The sequence below is a fragment of the Pseudorasbora parva genome, chromosome 25 (assembly GCF_024679245.1).
Source record: "Pseudorasbora parva isolate DD20220531a chromosome 25, ASM2467924v1, whole genome shotgun sequence".
In the NCBI taxonomy this organism is placed as follows: domain Eukaryota; kingdom Metazoa; phylum Chordata; class Actinopteri; order Cypriniformes; family Gobionidae; genus Pseudorasbora; species Pseudorasbora parva.
In genome coordinates this window covers 36177138-36197546 of record NC_090196.1, presented here as the reverse complement: position 1 = coordinate 36197546, position 20409 = coordinate 36177138, and the positions used below count along the sequence as shown (strand labels likewise).

Sequence of the window (20409 nt, the reverse complement as noted above, 5' to 3'; positions counted from 1 at the left end):
TTACATTCTTTTCAATGAAAGTCGTATCCAATGACAATTACATTCAATAAATTACATTGTGCCGTATTAGTATCGGAATTTTTATTTATTTTTAATAACTATTGTTTTTGTAATTTGCTTAGGGTATTTTTTAAATTATATATATATATATATATATATATATATATATATATATATATATATATATATATATATATATATATATATATATATATATATATATATATCCTAACTAAAATAACTCATAGCCTGTCATATTACCTTTCTCATATTAGCCTATTATATTGCCCACCCCTTGCCCACCTGCACATCCCAGCTGATATACAAGATTTGGGGGGACATTCTGCATTTGAAAGTTTGAAAGGGTTTTAAATCTTCTAAATAAAGTAAAATGATTAAAAATCAAGTAATTTATATATGCCAAAGTCAACTTTAAACATATACAATGTAATTTCCAAACAGCAAAATTGTGGCCAGTGAAAATGCTGAGTGGCTAGTAACTTTGGAAAACCACTAGCCACAGTGGCCGGTGAGCAAAAAAGTTAATGTCAACCCCTGTATATACCCCTGTATATATGTATGTATATATGTATGTATATATATATATATATATATATATATATATATATATATATATATATATATATATATATATATATATATATATATGTATGTATGTATGTATGTATGTATGTATGTATGTATGTATGTATGTATGTATGTATGTATGTATGTATGTATATATATATATATATATATATATATATATATATATATATATATGTATATGTATATGTATATATACATATACATATATACATATATATATACAGGGGTTGACATTAACTTTTTTGCTCACCGGCCACCGTGGCTAGTGGTTTTCCAAAGTTATACATATATATATATATATATATATATATGTATAACTTTGGAAAACCACTAGCCACGGTGGCCGGTGAGCAAAAAAGTTAATGTCAACCCCTGTATATATATATGTATATATATATATATATATATATATATATATATATATATATATATATATATATATATATGTATATATATATATATGTATATATATATATATATATATATAGTGCCGTTAAAATTAATTTGCGTTAACACGTTAATTTTGACAGGCAATGATATATGATATATAAAGTTTGCTGATGTATGACGCCGCTTATTAGCAGGAGACCGCAATGATTGGTAAAAGTTGCGGTGATTGGTCAAAATTGCGAGTCGCACTGAATTCACGGGGACTGATTGCAAATGACACACAATAAATAATCTAGAATACTTTCATCAAATATATAAATTCAAGCTTAAGTTTAAGATTTTACAATTAGGCTTTACTGAGCCTGATCTATCTAAGAGATTTTTTTAGAAGGAAGTTAATACCTTTTAGAAAAATGTCACATGGGTTAAAACTCCTGCTACCCTGATTTGCATTTGTATAGCTCACAGCATGTTCATTTACATGTTAAAGCCTCCCCTGGAGTTAAGGGAAGGGGGGTCTTGGGGGAGACAACTGCCAAGCAAGGCCCACGTCAATTTCTGACAATTCACGGCAGTTTTCGGTGTCGCCTGCAAACTGCCGTGTACAGTCGTAAACCTGATCTTCCACGACAATCTACAGTGCCGCTTACTGACGAAAATCCCACTTTTCATGCAGTGTGAAGAGTCAGCACTTCTGGAAGTTCAGGAATGGAGCATTTCTGAAAGAAATATAATCTCAATTAGAATAAAGTCAGCATGTTTCAATTGTATATTTTCTATATACTATTTGTATTGCCAATATTATTATCAGTTGTTTTTCGAATGACAATATCTCCAACAGAAAACAGGTTTTTAAATCTCAAGGACTGATCTTTCCATTAACACTAAAGAGATTTGGTAAGACTATTGAAGTTCTACATTTAAAAAAATAAAAATTCATTTGTAAGTAAAATATGAAGCTCACCATTTCCATGTCCGCCTTAGTGTTGCATTTTTTACAGAACAGCTGATCCTCTCCCTTCATGAGCATTACTTCAAACTGTTCATTCAAACAGTTTTGCTGAAACATACCATTTTAAGAATAAGAAATCATGGCAAACAATACATCTGACTCGTGCTGGAAAAGTGACTCTGGATTTATGGTCTCATGTTGAACTCTGTAACACTTTATTTTAAGGTTCAGTTATTAACTATTAACTAGTGTCTTATGATCATGCATATTACTATGATATTGTCTGTTTGTTAGCACTTCTAAAGCTCATATTAATGCCTTATTCTGCATGAGCTTATTCTACATCCCTTAATCCGACCCAATACCTAAACTTAAACGCTACAAAAACTACCTTACTAACTATTAATAAGCAGTAAATTAGGAGTTTATTGAGGCAGAAGGCGGAGCTAATAGTGAATATGTGTTCCCCATACTAAAGTGATACCTTGAATTCATACTAATTTGAACAAATTTACATGGAGAGAAAAATCATAAGAATTAATTTGTAAGGATTTTATGCCCAAAACTAACAATCAACCCCAATTCCTGCCTGGATTATAATTGTATACATATTTTATTGCTTGGAGGTTTTTTTGTTCAGTGCTCAAGCAATGCTAGGTTGTCTCAGATGTTTCTCCTTTATCCAAACTATAACTTAACAATAACCTATATTTTGCAAATGAATTGTAAGTACCTTATTATTGGAAAGTGTTACCTATATTTTTAGATGCTACTTTGGTTCAGACATTAATTGTCTTCATTTATTGTCTTGTAATACTTACTACATTAATTTTATATTGATCAGAGTCCATAGCAATGGCCAAAGAAAAAAATGTATTGATTTCCTCAACGGAGTCATGGTTCCCATGCATGCAGGTGGTCAAGTGTTTCTTCTTTCCCTGGAATATCTGTAAAATATTGCAAAATTACATCATAAAGATGAATCACTTAAGAATCACATTATGGTATTTGAGTAGTTTTATTGGTATATATTTTATAGTTCCAGATTTACTAAATTTTCTGGTGTTTGAAAGCTACTATCGGGTTTACTAAAGATACACAGTAAGAAATTAGCAATGTTAACTTTTGGACACAGATATTTTCAACTGATCTTCTTGCATTTGCATTTCTGTGAGTTTGTCTTTTAGAGACGCAACATTAATGGGAGTAGAGTATTTACATTTTTTTTCTTGTTGAGTGACCATATTGAGCAAATAATCATTTTGCCATTGATGTGGTGCTTTGGATCTGGTTGGGATGTCAATTTGCCGGTACTTTCTGATATGACCGACTGAAGGGTGGAGGGGGACAGAGGAGAGAGCTGAATGTTCTGAAGAGTGTACGTGTGTTTGAAGTGCTGTTGATCTTGTTAAGGAAATAGGACACTTTAATCGCATGGACTTCATCTGAGCATGATGAGAGCAGGGATTGATACTTATTCAGGTCGGATGAGTCGTTTGATTGGCTAACTAAGCAAACTAATGAACTAATTTTAACAAATTAATCATCACAAAATGTGTTGTCATCAAATAGACATACAGATGTGTTAAGAAATAAAACAGGCTGTTAGTAGATCAACTGCAGAACTTTACACTCCCATCAGCACTTACAGGAGTATACTGGTCTCACAATAAGTCACTCCATTTAGTAAATCTGGCCCATAGTGTCTTTTAAGTCGTATTCAAATTACGCAGAAACTGTTACTGGCGTGATGATATCTGATGTAGTGTAAGCATTTTAATCTGCAAACTAATCCGTGAACTATCTTTTTAAGTATCCCTTTAAACTTTTTCAAAAGCATCTTATTTCATGGTTGTTTAGATAACATAAAAAATAGATAACAGTTTCTCTTGAAACAGAACCATTGCATGATTTACTCTATCACACACAGCACTTTATGTTGTGTTCAGATCATACCTTGGCTGTTTCTTCTTCAATCTCACTCAGTATCTTCTGATAGTATTCTGCTGCGTCCTGCTGCTCGTGAACTGAAATAAAACTGCTTTTAGAACTTTCGTTGGATTTAAACTCAAGTGTTTTTGATCAGGAAACCTGATCAAGTGATTTCAGGAAACCGGAGGAGGGATTTTTTTTCTTTCTTTCCAGTAAGAATGGTACAGTAAAATACATCAACTTACCATTTCTAATGTCTAGAGCTTTCGTGATTCCTGCTGTAGAGACACTTCCCTTTTTAGAATCTAAACTCTCAAATAACTCCTGAAGTGCAGAAGAAACATCTTCTGTCTTTGTTCCCTTCTTGTGCTTCAAACTGTAAAACAACACAGCATTTGTTGTCACAGCATTGTCAACACAGCATTTCTATGGTTGTATTATTAACAATAACATTCTAGCACGTCTTACTTCATGACAGCTTCTCTGAAGTCCTCAGTCATGAAGAGTGTTTGCAGTACTGCATTCAGATAACACGTGGCTCCTTGATTCACCAATCCACTGTAGTCTTTAGAATGAAAGGACACTTTAAATATGACACTGTTCAACAAAGATTAAATTACAGAATTACGAATAATATACACTTTGAAATCTCATGATATCTCTATACATTATGAAACTCTATTATAACTGCTTCTACTCTATCAGAGTTCTAGTCTAAACATTTTCCTTTTCTTTCTTTCTGTACTTGCTTGTATTGTACTCTTATTTTTACTGTTGGTGCAGCACTGTGGTCTGGCTGTGGCCGTTTTTAAACATGCTCCATAAATAAACCTGAAATTGATATTGACCTGGACATCAAATATGTTATTTCAGATGTATTATTTATTATTTCATGTTAATATTGTCAAATTAAAAACATACAGCAATATCACACATTATCAAATTAAACAAAGGTTAACTTTATTATACTGTTCTGTCATTAATGTATAACTACACAGGAACAAATAAGTATCGCAATATTAACACTCACATATTGCGATACTTAATATTAATACTAGTAGTAACACTACTACAATATAGTAACTCCTATTAACTAACAAGTCTCATTAATGAGTTAGTAAGTAATAGTCCTTAGTCGAATGTGTTAGTTCACTATTTGCTAATCAACAACTATTATATTTTTCATAACTTTAAGAGGACTACTCAGAACTATTATATATTGATTCATAATTAACATGAATAATGTATAATAATTCTAAAATCAGTGTATTATTACTGATGTATTACTAAATCCTTCTAAAGGAATTACTAATTATTTGGATCAGTATTTGCATTATTGTAATGATTATTGTTTTTAATCCTGGTCCTGGGAACCCACAGCACTGCGCATTTCCAATGTCTCTCTTATCTGACACAATCAACTCAGCGCATGGATCTCTCGGCTAATGATCAGGGGTCTCATTTATAAAGTGTGCGTACGCACAAAACGAGGCTGGAAATGTACGTACGCCAGTTCCCACGCAAAGGTTGTGATCTATAAAAAAACAAACTTGATGGGAGATTGTGCGCACCTTTAGACAAACTTTGAGCCGTGCGTACACACATTCTGGAGACAAAGGGAACTGGCGACACAGATGGTTATGTCGTGAACTGAAGTTAGATTGTAGAAAATAAATGTGAGAAGAACGATTATAAGAATGAATGACATTTCATTTTCACTCCATTTCATACGTTATATCCACATTGTCATGAAGATTAAATCCAAACCAGCAAAACTGCATGATTTTTATTTGATTTGAAGTGTTTAAAATTAATAAAATATTTTTTAATTAAAATAACACTTTATTTAAAAATACAAAAATACCTGAGGAGTATTTTATACAATTTTGTTTTTATTGATATTTTGATATATTTATTCTACAACATAAAAAGAATATTGAATGATTTTCAGCAATGTAATGTGTAAGGCACAAATGGTATTTATAGTCCATATCTAATATTTTTCAATGTCGGGCCTGCCGCCCCGGCCATCCCACCGGCACAGCAGATGTGGCATGGGGACGTAACGTCTCCGTTCCCTTCCTTAAGGGAACGAGGGTTACATACGTAACCGAGACGTTCCATTTCAGTCAGTACACTATGAGTTACGTCAGTACTGACGAAATGGGGGTCCAGTCTAATCACGCCACAGCGCTGTCTTCAAGCATCCTGGGCTGACCTAAACCACCTGCCTTGGAGTTAAGACGACGAGTGACCGGCTCAGCTACCAAGGTACACTGGGAAGCATATCCCACTTGGAGAAGCGCGATCACAGCTCCTACCCGCAGGGAGGACTTAGGACTACGGATATGACCCACGTCTGGGATACATACGGAAGAACCTGGAGTATCCAGCTGCAGGTGGAAAAGTTTTTCAACCCCAGGGATGGCAAGGGTCTTGCCAAGGGAAGACACGCGCTCGAGGAGACTTACCGTGGAGAATACACATGTGACGGTTGGCCTGCGGGGGAACCGTGCACACGGGCCCCTAGCCTGGCACGAGGGCTGGAACCATTCGGGGCATGCACTCTGGTGCCGGCATCAACAGTGCTGGAGGAGCTCAGGGCCTTTGAAGAGGCTCACCTGAGTGAATATAAGCGCACGTATCTAGTCCATTTAGGAGGGGAATGGCGCAGCAAGCGAAGACACCAGCGTGTGTCCAGTTACTGGCCATGTGGGGCGAGTAAACGAGAGGACACAGGCTCCACCCGCAGATTATAAAATCTGGTGAATGTGTTCGGTGTCGCCCAGCCTGCAGCTCTACAAATGTCTGTCAGTGAGGTGCCACGCGCCAACGCCAATGAGGCAGCTACACTCCTATTAGAGTGTGCTTTGACCCCAAGGGGGCATGGCAAGCCCTGAACCTGGTAAGCCAGGCCTCTGCTTGGAGAGAGCCTTCCCTTTCTGCTTCCCTCCGAAACAGAGCTGGTCTGAGGTCCTGAAGCACCGCGTCCTGTCTACGTAAGCGCAAAGGGCGCGTACTGGACAGAGCAGTACCAAGGCTGGGTCTGCCTCCTCCAAGGGCAGCGCTTGCAGGTTCACCACCTGGTCCCTGAAGGGAGTGGTAAGAACCTTGGGCACATATCCAGGCCGGGTCTCAGGATAACGTGAGAGTTAGCCGGCCCGAATTCCAGGCGTGTTTCGTCGGCCGAGAATGGACGAGGCCCTAGCTGAAGTGATAGTGGTGACCACTGCTGGTGGTAGGCCACTCAAACCCCTATCTGAGAAAGGAGTGCCCCCTATCTGAGAAAGGAGGTCCTTCCTCAGAGGAATAGGCCAGGGAGGTGCTGTCGCAAGGAGTATGAGTTCGGAGAACCAATACGGGGCGACCATGAGGACCTGCTCCTTGTCCTCCCTGATCTTGCACAGGAGCTGTGCGAGAAGGCTCACTGGGGGAAACGCATACTTGCACAGGCCCTGCAGCCAGCTGTGCGCTAGTGCATCCATGCCAAGGGTCCCTTCGGTCAGGGAATAGTACCAGCGGCAATGGGAGGAGTCGTGGGAGGCAAACAGATCTATCTGCGTCACCAAACTGGTCCCATATCAGCTGAACCGCTTGGGGATGGAGCCGCCATTCCACTGGTAGAGGCTGAAACCGCGACAGCTCGTCATCGAGCCTTGAGCGGTCGGGACACGGCGGAGGATTCCACTCGAGCCCGATGCTCTCGGCTGCCCGGGCTAGCATGGCCGTTAGCTCTGGATCAGACTCGGACAATGCTGGCACTCCCAAGGGAGGCAACACAGCCGAATCCTCACTTTCAGAGGAATCAAACCCGCCTTGAGATGCGGCGATCGACATGGCGTCATCCGCCGGCGCCCCGAATAAGACACTGGGCCCAGGCCGGGAAACACCAGCACCTTCATCCGGAAGCACCACAAGCAGTGTTGCGGAGGGGGGTGCGGCCCGAGGCACGTGCGGCGGGTTGCTCCACACCGTTACCCTCAGATCACCCTGACCACCAGCCAAAGTGCTGCCTCTCTCGGAGACATCAGATTGGGGTGTGGTAGAAGGGGCTCTCCCTCCAGCACGGAGTTCACCGAGTCTCGATCTCAACACTGCAATGGTCATATTCCCGCAGTGGGAACATGACGCATCCATGAACGCCCGCTCAGCATCCACTAAGCCCTAGCAAACCAAGCAGCGCTCATGCCCTTCAAGCTCACTAACCAGCCGACCACACCCAGGAACGGAGCACGGGCGAGACATCTTTAAAAAGACGTGCCACGTGCAGCTCTTTTTGTGAGGAGTTTTTACTCAAGCAGAGTGCTGAGATGCCCAGGGAGAACACACAGACCTGCACAGACCACTGCACAGATCGACAGGAATGCAGAACCCGCTGGAATGCGCCGTCACACCAACACTCTGGGGAGATACTCGTCTTGAAGAGAAGATTGCTAAGGTAGGCAAGTTTAAACTCGGCTCCGAAGCAGAAACATAAATGCGTGACTGCTATGCGACGCCGTTCAACTGTGGGGCGGCCTTGCATTAAACAAATTCCGCAGACCCATGACATCTCCATGTCATTGGATCGTTTGGATTGAGATTGAAGGCAGCTGGCTTTCTAAGCAAAACCCCCATTTCGGTACACACTCGTAGTGTACTGACTGAAAGGGAACTAGGCGTTGTCAGCTCCATATATGGTGATTTCGGGGAGGAATCAGGGTGGAGAAGCACAAACACACAATCTGCTACTGGATGTAATTTATAAAGGGATTTTTGGGCAGCTTCTGGTGTACGTATGGTTTTATAAATCAGAATTTTTTTGTGCGTACGCAAAATCTAGCTTTTGTACATACGTACACTTTTAGGATGAAATCTACGAAAAGTTTTATAAAAGAGAACTCTGGTGAGTTTTTTAAAGAAAGGAAGACAGTGCTGTGAGTCCCCAATACCAGGATTAAAAAAAACACTCAACTTCACGTCAAGGTTCAAGGTTGATAATTGATTACAAGCCGAAACAGCTTTTGGTGCAGCAAGTTGCAATGCAATCCTGCACCAGTGGAGCTACCAAGCAAGTTTTCAAATCCACAAAGCATGTATTCGAAAACTTTATTTGATTAGAAATCATGTGCTTTAGTATAAGAGTTTTGAGGCCACCTCACAAGCTTCCAATCACTTTTAAACATGTTTAAAATATTTGGGAAGTCGGCCTGATTTTAACAATGTATAGGCTGTTCCCTTTTGCCATATAATACACAAACACATCACAGGCTAAATCGAGTATTATTAGCCTGCAACCATACAGTGTGTGTATACACTGTCACACGCACACACATGCACACAAATTAGTTTTTTCACAGATGAATAACTGAACAGAAACTGTGTAAAGAGTGTATTTTAAGTGATTGTTGGAAAACCATAGCAATGCCACCATCCCTACCAGTAGACCTTGGGAAACTAATAAAACAACAGTTTGATGGACAAAGTTCCTCAAAAACTGACAACTCACCAACACCGGACCCAGCTTCCCTCAGTAAGTGACTGGCATGTCTGGTGTTGTTGCATATGGACCTATCATTAACTAGGGACATATTCAAATGAGGCTTTGATGACAATGCAGTATCCGGAAAAGGCAGATAATTACATAATCCAGTTGATGTAGATTGTGACAGTTCACTCTTCTCTGGTGAATCCGTAAGCGAGGAAGACAGCAAGTTCACTCCACCAGTCCACCAGAAAAAAATTACCATCAAGAGAAATCCAAACGGAACTAATGCAACAAGTACAACATACGTGTAAATGCTCTTCAAGGAAATGTCTAAATTTGAAAAAAGAAACAAGAACAGCAATAAGACTTTTTAACTGTCCACAGCGCATACGACATATGCAATGATGTTGATAATTTATGCATGATGTTTGTGTTGAGAAGTGTGTTGAAGCCCTGATACGAGTGATGTGAAAATGTCTAAATCAGAACAGTTTATTTTAATCAGATCAGACCAGACACCCAAAGGTGGAACTTTTGTTTGTGTTACATTATTTAATATAATTCCCCACCTTGTAATCTGTCTGCAGTGTTTCAGGTCTCATACCACGATACATTGAGCCATTCAGCTGAATCACAATACTGATAATATTCACTTCAGCAATACTGTTGCAAATGTCATATTTGTTATCAGACTCCAGAAGAATAATTGCAATAAATATTGAACAGCTTTTCGATTTGTATATTATTTTAGATTGAGTATTTTTTTTTATTGTGAGTTTAGATGAAGAAAGTGATGAGTTTAGAAAAGAAAGTACAAGAAAGAGGAATGAGAAGAAAAGATGAGTGATATCAGAGCTTCAGAGTTGTTACTGGAGATATCATGTAAAGATCTGTGTGAAAACAAACCTTTTTTTTCTGCTGGAGACGGGAGATTATCCTCTTCAGGCTGCTTGTCCATTATTGGTTCTGTGTCAGGTGTTTTACTCTCTGAGTTAAGATCAGATGTTCCTGACTGGTTCTTGGCTTCTGCTGTGCTAGAGGAAACCTCTGGTGTTGACTGATCAGTTGGCTTCAATTCTTCATCTGCTTTGTTTTTGGTGTCAGGTGTTTTACTCTCTGAGTTAAGATCAGATGTTCCTGACTGGTTCTTGGCTTCTGCTGTGCTAGAGGAAACCTCTGGTGTTGACTGATCAGTTGGCTTCAATTCTTCATCTGCTTTGTTTTTGGTGTCAGGTGTTTTACTCTCTGAGTTAAGATCAGATGTTCCTGACTGGTTCTTGGCTTCTGCTGTGCTAGAGGAAACCTCTGGTGTTGACTGATCAGCATCAGTTAGCTTCATTTCTATATCTGCTTTGTTTTGGGTGTCAGGTGTTTTGCTCTCTGAGTTAAGATCAGACGTTCCTGACTGGTTCTTGGCTTCTGCTGTGCTAGAGGAAACGTCTGGTGTTGACTGATCAGTTGGCTTCAATTCTTCATCTGCTTTGTTTTTGGTGTCAGGTGTTTTACTCTCTGAGTTAAGATCAGATGTTCCTGACTGGTTCTTGGCTTCTGCTGTGCTAGAGGAAACCTCTGGTGTTGACTGATCAGCATCAGTTAGCTTCATTTCTATATCTGCTTTGTTTTGGGTGTCAGGTGTTTTGCTCTCTGAGTTAAGATCAGACGTTCCTGACTGGTTCTTGGCTTCTGCTGTGCTAGAGGAAACGTCTGGTGTTGACTGATCAGTTGGCTTCAATTCTTCATCTGCTTTGTTTTTGGTGTCAGGTGTTTTGCTCTCTGAGTTAAGATCAGATGTTCCTGACTGGTTCTTGGCTTCTGCTTTACAAGAGGAAACGTCTGGTGTTGACTGATCAGCATCAGCTGGCTTCAATTCTATATCTGCTTTGTTTTTGGTGTCAGGTGTTTTGCTCTCTGAGTTAAGACCAGACGTTCCTAACTGGTTCTTGGCTTCTGCTGTGCTACAGGAAACCTCTGAGGTTGACTGATCAGTTGGCTTCATTTCTTCATCTGCTTTATTTTTGGTGTCAGGTGTTTTACTCTCTGAGTTAAGATCAGATGTTCCTGACTGGTTCTTGGCTTCTGCTGTGCAAGAGGAAACGTCTGGTGTTGACTGATCAGCATCAGCTGGCTTCATTTCTAAATCTGCTTTGTTTTTGGTGTCAGGTGTTTTGCTCTCTGAGTTAAGATCAGACATTCCTAACTGGTTCTTGGCTTCTGCTGTGCTAGAGGAAACCTCTGGTGTTGACTGATCAGCATCAGCTGGCTTCATTTCTATATCTGCTTTGTTTTTGGTGTCAGGTGTTTTGCTCTCTGAGTTAAGATCAGACGTTCCTAACTGGTTCTTGGTTTCTGCTGTGCTAGAGGAAACCTCTGGTGTTGACTGATCAGTTGGCTTCATTTCTTCATCTGCTTTGTTTTTGGTGTCAGTTGTTTTGCTCTCTGAGTTAAGATCAGACGTTCCTGACTGGTTCTTTGCTTCTGCTGTGCTAGAGGAAACCTCTGGTGTTGACTGATCAGCATTAGTTGGCTTCATTTCTTCATCTGCTTTGTTTTTGGTGTCAGGTGTTTTGCTCTCTGAGTTAAGATCAGACGTTCCTAACTGGTTCTTGGCTTCTGCTGTGGGAGAGGAAACCTCTGGTGTTGACTGATCAGTTGGCTTCATTTCTATATCTGCTTTGTTTTTGGTGTCAGGTGTTTTGCTCTCTGAGTTAAGATCAGACATTCCTAACTGGTTCTTGGCTTCTGCTGTGCAAGAGGAAACGTCTAGTGTTGACTGATCAGTTGGCTTCATTTCTATATCTGCTTTGTTTTTGGTGTCAGGTGTTTTGCTCTCTGAGTTAAGATCAGACGTTCCTAACTGGTTCTTGGCTTCTGCTGTGCAAGAGGAAACGTCTAGTGTTGACTGATCAGTTGGCTTCATTTCTATATCTGCTTTGTTTTTGGTGTCAGGTGTTTTGCTCTCTGAGTTAAGATCAGACATTCCTAACTGGTTTTTGGCTTCTGCTGTGCTAGAGGAATCCTCTGGTGTTGACCGATCAGTTGGCTTCATTTCTATATCTGCTTTGTTTTTGGTGTCAGGTGTTTTGCTCTCTGAGTTAAGATCAGATGTTCCTGACTGGTTCTTGGCTTCTGCTGTGCAAGAGGAAACCTCTGGTGTTGACTGATCAGTTGGCTTCATTTCTATATCTGCTTTGTTTTTGGTGTCAGGTGTTTTGCTCTCTGAGTTAAGATCAGACATTCCTAACTGGTTCTTGGCTTCTGCGGTGCAAGAGGAAACGTCTAGTATTGACTGATCAGTTGGCTTCATCTCTATATCTGCTTTGTTTTTGGTGTCAGGTGTTTTGCTCTCTGAGTTAAGATCAGCCGTTCCTAACTGGTTCTTGGCTTCTGCTGTGCTACAGGAAACCTCTGGGGTTGACTGATCAGTTGGCTTCATTTCTATATCTGCTTTGTTTTTGGTGTCAGGTGTTTTGCTCTCTGAGTTAAGATCAGATGTTCCTGACTGGTTCTTGGCTTCTGCTGTGCTAGAGGAAACCTCTGGTGTTGACTGATCAGTTGGCTTCATTTCTATATCTGCTTTGTTTTTGGTGTCAGGTGTTTTACTCTCTGAGTTAAGATCAGATGTTCCTGACTGGTTCTTGGCTTCTGCTGTGCTAGAGGAAACCTCTGGTGTTGACTGATCAGTTGGCTTCATTTCTATATCTGCTTTGTTTTTGGTGTCAGGTGTTTTACTCTCTGAGTTAAGATCAGATGTTCCTAACTGGTTCTTGGCTTCTGCTGTGCTAGAGGAAACCTCTGGTGTTGACTGATCAGTTGGCTTCATTTCTTCATCTGCTTTGTTTTTGGTGTCAGGTGTTTTGCTCTCTGAGTTAAGTTCAGATGTTCCTGACTGGTTCTTGGCTTCTGCTGTGCTAGAGGAAACCTCTGGTGTTGACTGATCAGTTGGCTTCATTTCTTCATCTGCTTTGTTTTTGGTGTCAGGTGTTTTGCTCTCTGAGTTAAGATCAGACGTTCCTAAATGGTTCTTGGCTTCTGCTGTGCTACAGGAAACCTCTGGTGTTGACTGATCAGTTGGCTTCATTTCTATATCTGCTTTGTTTTTGGTGTCAGGTGTTTTACTCTCTGAGTTAAGATCAGATGTTCCTGACTGGTTCTTGGCTTCTGCTGTGCTAGAGGAAACCTCTGGTGTTGACTGATCAGTTGGCTTCATTTCTATATCTGCTTTGTTTTTGGTGTCAGGTGTTTTACTCTCTGAGTTAAGATCAGATGTTCCTAACTGGTTCTTGGCTTCTGCTGTGCTAGAGGAAACCTCTGGTGTTGACTGATCAGTTGGCTTCATTTCTTCATCTGCTTTGTTTTTGGTGTCAGGTGTTTTGCTCTCTGAATTAAGTTCAGATGTTCCTGACTGGTTCTTGGCTTCTGCTGTGCTAGAGGAAACCTCTGGTGTTGACTGATCAGTTGGCTTCATTTCTTCATCTGCTTTGTTTTTGGTGTCAGGTGTTTTGCTCTCTGAGTTAAGATCAGACGTTCCTAAATGGTTCTTGGCTTCTGCTGTGCTACAGGAAACCTCTGGGGTTGACTGATCAGTTGGCTTCATTTCTTCATCTGCTTTGCTTTTGGTGTCAGGTGTTTTACTCTCTGAGTTAAGATCAGATGTTCCTGACTGGTTCTTGGCTTCTGCTGTGCAAGAGGAAACGTCTGGTGTTGACTGATCAGTTGGCTTCATTTCTATATCTGCTTTGTTTTTGGTGTCAGGTGTTTTGCTCTCTGAGTTAAAATCAGATGTTCCTGACTGGTTCTTGGCTTCTGCTGTGCTAGAGGAAACCTCTGGTGTTGACTGATCAGTTGGCTTAATTTCTTCATCTGCTTTGTTTTTGGTGTCAGTTGTTTTGCTCTCTGAGTTAAGATCAGACGTTCCTGACTGGTTCTTGGCTTCTGCTGTGCTAGAGGAAACCTCTGGTGTTGACTGATCAGCATTAGTTGGCTTCATTTCTTCATCTGCTTTGTTTTTGGTGTCAGGTGTTTTGCTCTCTGAGTTAAGATCAGACGTTCCTAACTGGTTCTTGGCTTCTGCTGTGCTAGAGGAAACGTCTGGTGTTGACTGATCAGTTGGCTTCATTTCTATATCTGCTTTGTTTTTGGTGTTAGGTGTTTTGCTCTCTGAGTTAAGATCAGATGTTCCTGACTGGTTGTTGGCTTCTGTTGTACTAGAGGAAACATCTGGTGTTGACTGATCAGTTGGCTTCATTTCTATATCTCGTGTCTTAGTTTGTGATTCTGTGTCGTTTTTGGTGTTGGATTCACTGGTGTTCAGAAGAGCTGCTGGTTCTTGCTTATTGCTGACCGTAGAGTTGTGATTGTTTTCAGTGTTAATGTTGTCATGATCAGTTAGCTGATTCGGTGGAGTAACATAGTCTTCAGGGTCACTGGTCATGTTATTCTGAGGACTTTTGGGTTTGTCTGTTCTCATGACTGTCTTTTCTGGCTGAGTGTCCGCGTCAGGTGATTGTTGTTTTTTAGCTGAAAACAAACGAGAATATAAAAAAAACACCAGCTTAAAGAGGTTACCAGAGAGTTACCTATTCTCATTTACAAAATCAAAATAATTATAATAGATGCTATAATGTAGAGCGGTAGCTCCCTTTCGAGTGGAACTCAGCACTGTGTTTTGACGTTGATCCTATGGGAACATTTCTGATTGAGCCGCTGTCTGATGCATGTGTGAAACAATCACATTGTCTGAGGGCAGAGACCATAAATAGATACCCAAAACACACGTCATCAGCAGCCTTGTCTTCAGGTAACCTTTTGTTTTTCATGTGTGTATAAAGTCTATTGTGAGTGTTGTAAACTGTAAACTGTCTTTTCTATGTTCATTCTCAGAGAACGAAGTAAAAATATGTCATCACTCAAGCAGTATAACCAGTGTTCCACCATGCCCTCACTTTCTTACAAAGGATGATGAACATGATCTGTGTGTGATATGTTTGGAAGTGGAGCACGACAGATCATCTCTCGAAGGAGGCAATTGCCCTCATTGTGAGAAATTTACTTTGAGGAAGCTCCTCTCGAGTCTGGCTCTCTTATTCAGGGAAGGGAGTCAGGTGTCTGTGCCCAGTGATTCAGGTCCCGTGTCTGCTGAGGTGGCGAGGCAACTTACAGTTTTTCTCGATAGCTTAAACACATTTCTTGAAACTATGCCTCATAGTCTCAAAACTATAAACACAAATCCATAACGTCTCACCCAGTTTCCCAAACAACCTATTTTCAGGTCAAAATTAAGCTCTACACTCAAAACCATTCACTCTTGCTGAAAAACCAAACTTTGCCCTCAGACAAGACACACAAGCCCTCAAAATCACACACACTACAACATAGTCTAACACACTGGTGCAATAAATTCAAAACAACATTTCCATAACTGGTAAGTTATGTTACTTGTGGTTCCCCTCCTCACAAACCTTTTCACATGATGAACAAAAGACACAACCAATGGATACATTGGCACATTTTTATTCATTCATTCATACTACACAGTACAAAAAAAACAAAAACAAAAAAATGTATTCCGCCTCAGCCTCCCATCTTTGGTCTGGGTCAGGCCAGAGAATCTCATCCACATCACAGGCTATATTAGCCCTAGCCTGGCAGCGGGGGTAAAATCCTCTTGCATGCCTGATCCACCCCTGGCACACATCTACTGACACATGGCCTGGACGAGGTGAACAAGCATATAAGGTTCTCGATCAAACACTTTCCACTAGTGTTGTAGTCAAGACCACCTAAACCGAGACCAAGACAAGTCCAAGACTTTGAAGGGTCGAGACCAAGACAAGACCAAGACTTTGAAGGGCCGAGACCGAGTCAAGACCAAGACTTTGAAGGGCCGAGACCGAGTCAAGACCAAGACCAAGACAGGCCGAGACCGAGTCAAGACCAAGACCAGTGCATGTCCCCACACTTATGATAAAATGTGGAATATGCATATGATTGGCACTTCTCTCGTATGATCAACTAAACTGGCTCTAATTTCATCCGAGACTGCTTGTCTTCCTCCTCCTCCTCCTCCTCCTCCTCCTCCTCCTCCTCCTCCTCCACATCCTCTTCCTCTCCCTCCTCCTTCACCATGTCCTCTTCCTCCTCCTTCACCACCCACGCCCTTACGAAAGGATAATATAATTACCAATATATTATTTTGAAATATATTATAATATATTGTAAATACATGGAATAATATATTGATGGTATAATACAATATATTATATAGTCCTGTAATATATAGCAAAATATACAAATGATTGCCGCTTTCATATATTGTAATATATTGGAGAATATAAATATTAAATCCCATATATGTGAATATATTGCCTAATGTATTACTTGATATTTTCCAATATACTGCAATATATTTTTGTTTCGTTAGGGCGTCCTCTTCCTCTCCCTCCTCGACCTCTTCCTTCATTTCTTTGAGGATCCATTGTTCCAAAGCTCAAATGAACTGACTCTGGCACTTTTATGTATCTTGAAAGTTCTGATTGATGTGTGTTAAATTTTGACTCTTAGTGTTTTCACCTGGGTAATTGTGTGCTAATTGAGCTGAAACTATGCTGACTTGAGTGAACAATATTGAATGCTAGTGCTTTCTAAATGACCACATGGTCTAGGCAATGGGAAATTAAGGGATTTGTATGTAGAGTTTTGCAGTGACAGTTCAACAAATCTGACTCATGTGTCAAAACAGGGAATAGTGTTTATAGTTTAGTGAAATGGGTGTGCTTTTTGATAAATGGCGTTATGGTTTTGAAATTTTAGTTCAAAAGCCTGGTTATAGTGTTTAAGCAATCGAGAAAAACTGTAAATCATGGGTTTCACAGATTTATCTGGTGTATGAGATTGAAACAGGCTCTGCCCTTTCTTTTGCTGGTGGTCACTCAAGCAGTAGATAAACTTGGTCTTGAATGACCAGGTAAAAAGGCATAAACCAAAAAGGGGAAGCGAACAGCCCCATAAACATCTTCAATTCTTTCCAGACTTCCACACTGAGGTGTCAAGGTCCTAGAACAACCAATACTTGGCTCGTATCCAGCAATGCCACATGTTTAAGCGATGCTAGCTAGCTATCTCTCCCTAGCAGCGGCATTGTCTATGTAAAGACCTGGGCTGCATTTCCCGATAACGTTGTCTCTTAGCACGCTACGAAAACTCTATAGGCATAACTTAACTGAAGATATCCCATTTCTAGGCGTGTTCCCCGAATTATACCTTAGAAGGTCGCTTAAGGTAAACCTTCTTGTGTGTGACGTTAGCGGGTACTGTTTGTGGCGGCGGTGCTGAATTGGCTTATATCGATGGCTCAAGAATCGATTATTTACTCTATGCAGTGGCTGTTTCACTGAGTTATGCGGGGGAAAAATGTTCTTTATAAAATAAGCACTTCAGAAATAGTTGATCTTTCATTTATCAAACAGAATTGCACCTAAATTTTACACAATTCTGAAATGAGTGCACAAACAAGCAATCTCATGCTCAACCGCATGAGCATCACGTGTCATTTAAATTATTACAATATATTTTCCACAGTGTCTTGATTTACTCCACAACCAGGGATGATTGCCCACGCAGAAGCTGCTTTACATTATTGTGCAAATAACTCATTTATATTATTAGATGGCCTAGTCAATAAAAATGCAACACGCAAAACATATAATCAGCTGCTACTATATGCGGAGAAAAAGGAAAGAAAGAGGAGAGCCATCAGCAGCCGATTTCAGGACTAAGGAGGTAGCTGAGCTCCGTCCAGTTTGTCTCAAAAAAGTTGGTCCAACAAGATCTAAAAGCTGCTGAATTTGCTTTCGTGGTAGGCGGAATTTATTTTTAATAGCAGCTTCTGACATAGTAGCCAGGGGACTAAAGTTTTCACGTGTGAAATAGTGCCCATACACTAAATGGCACCGCGGACGGCGCCGTCTTTGATTTAGCACAATTCTATTTGCTGCCTCGCTGCCAAAGTTTGACTAAACTCCTCCACAATCATTCCCTTTAAATAGACTCCTAAGCCTTTCCTGTCTAATGGTTTGCCAGCTGATGTACCTTTGGATAATATCATTAAAAAGCTAACAACCATTAGTGTTTGTAATTACATTTTTAATGACAATTTTAATCTTTGCATTAAAACAAAAAACAAAAAAAAACAAATCAACTAGCCCAATTGATCACTGGGTGTATATTACAACTTCAGAATTATATTCGTATAGACGGACATATAAAGAAGCTTGTTTCACAGTGGTGGCCACTAGTGGAATGAACTTTTAATAGTGATAAGGTATAGCTAAGAGTGGTCCAGACCAACCTTACAAAAGTATGACTTAAAGAAGGTATTCTTAACCAAGCTTAAGGTATAACTTAAGAATGACGTAGTGTTAAGAAGGTTTCGGGAAATGCAGCCCTGGATACTGGTGAATGAAATCACCCAGAATCAGTCAAAGAACGCTGCTGAGCCCGAGATGCATCTGGCCCAGAGAGACATACAGTATGTGGCTAAATTTGTCTAGCTTTTGGTAAAATTGGGGAAACTTTTGGGAAATTTCTCCCATGGATAGCCAAAAAAAAAAAAAAAAAAAAAAACAGCCCAGATGGTTGTGGCCACAGGGCGCCAAGGGCGTCAATGGCGTGCCCCCTCATGTTCCATCTCTTGAGTGTGGTGAACCCTGGAGGGATTTCCACCCAATCTCCACTCAATATGAATTTCTTCAGAGAAGAACACTCATCTCATCAAAATAATTCCTTAGTGAGCCAAGAACCTGTCGCTATGCCGTTTTAAGTTCTAAATCATTTAACCACCTAAGATTAGGTCGAAGTTGTGAAAATGATTCCTCTATCTCAGCATTTGGCAGTGTGGAGGCCTTTACCAAACGTCTCTCAATGGGTAGCCTGAGTATTGAGTGTTGGATCTCTCTTGCAAGGGTCTACTATGGAGGAGATTTTGACCAGGAGAGACTTTCTTTCTCAATACCAAGTTCCTGTGTTTCATCCTCAGTCAGAGATATGGAAGCTGTGTGTCTGGCCCCTGAAGGGGACTAGCTCATAAATTCCGGTACCTCAACTGAGGTTTTTGAGACCATTTTAAACACTAGAACTTCTTCTATCAGAAAACATTATACCCTGAAGGCATGTCTCTTTGCACATTGGTGTGTGCAGCAAGCTGGCCCGGTTCACTGCCTGATTGGGTCTGTGCTGGAGTTTTTGCAAGAGCTCCTTTTGGCAGGGTTAAAGTATGGCCACTTTATCTGCTTGCCACCGTCATATTACTGGAATCTGCAGTGCCAGACAGCTGAGACCTTCCAGGGATCTTTCTGTAGTCCTATCATGGGAGCCTCAGAGAAGTTTCTGACCATGTCTGGCTCTAACAATACATTAAAAACCCCTGTAGTCAATAACTGTATCCTTTCAAATGCTTATTTGATAAAAATTACATATTTAAATGTTTTTTCATGTGAAAAAAAAAAACAGTATTTGTGACTAAAAATACCTTGAATGTAAATACACCCTTGCTTCATTTAGGAGATGTGGATCAATGAGCAAGAAAGCTTGCATCTTTTGTGACCAGTCAGCAGAGGTGGGACAAAGTCATTGTTATGCAAGTCACAAGTAAGTCTCAAGTCTTTGCCCTCGAGTCCCGAGTCAAGTCGAGTCAAAGATGAGTCAAGTCCCGAGTCAAGTTGAGTCAAAGCCAACAAGTCTCAAGTCGAGTCCAAAGTCCTACCATTTTAGTTTCGAGTCACTTCAAGTCATCTTTCCACAGCAAGAACAATTATACAAATCATGTATGTCTGTAAGATTTGTATTTATTCAAACCTCTTTTTATACATTGACATTAAGCAAATACAGTAAAAAAAAAAAACAGAAAATGTAAATTTTCACAGAAAATTCTTGCATTTCAACAGCATATTACACTAGAACAATGCACAGCAGCTTCAGTCCTGTATTGTGTTTACCTCATATTGCAAAACAGTTCAAGTTTCAAATAGACATGGTTCCCTGTAGCCTAAACTTAGGGCCATTA

General features: G+C 40.3%; 1 protein-coding gene across 1 annotated transcript; it reads right to left on the bottom strand.

Moving 5' to 3' along the window:
• Positions 1-8084: 8084 nt before the first annotated feature.
• On the bottom strand, positions 8085-16475 carry LOC137065056 (dentin sialophosphoprotein-like). Its single transcript, XM_067436620.1, has 4 exons — positions 16368-16475; positions 16053-16059; positions 10257-14867; positions 8085-8188 (listed from the first exon to the last, which is right to left on the bottom strand). Exons 1-4 carry the CDS (start codon positions 16473-16475, stop codon positions 8085-8087), a joined length of 4830 nt encoding a protein of 1609 aa, XP_067292721.1.
• Between the last annotated feature and the right edge of the window lie 3934 nt (positions 16476-20409).

Excerpts from the sequence above, each read along its gene's own strand:
- LOC137065056 (XM_067436620.1), bottom strand. The coding sequence starts at position 16,475 with ATGGTGAAGGAGGAGGGAGAGGAAGAGGATGTGGAGGAGGAGGAGGAG. Across the intron at positions 8,189-10,256 it reads GTCTCCAGCAGAAAAAAAAG|CACTCTGCTTGAGTAAAAAC; the intron begins GTTTGTTTTCAC and ends TGGGCATCTCAG.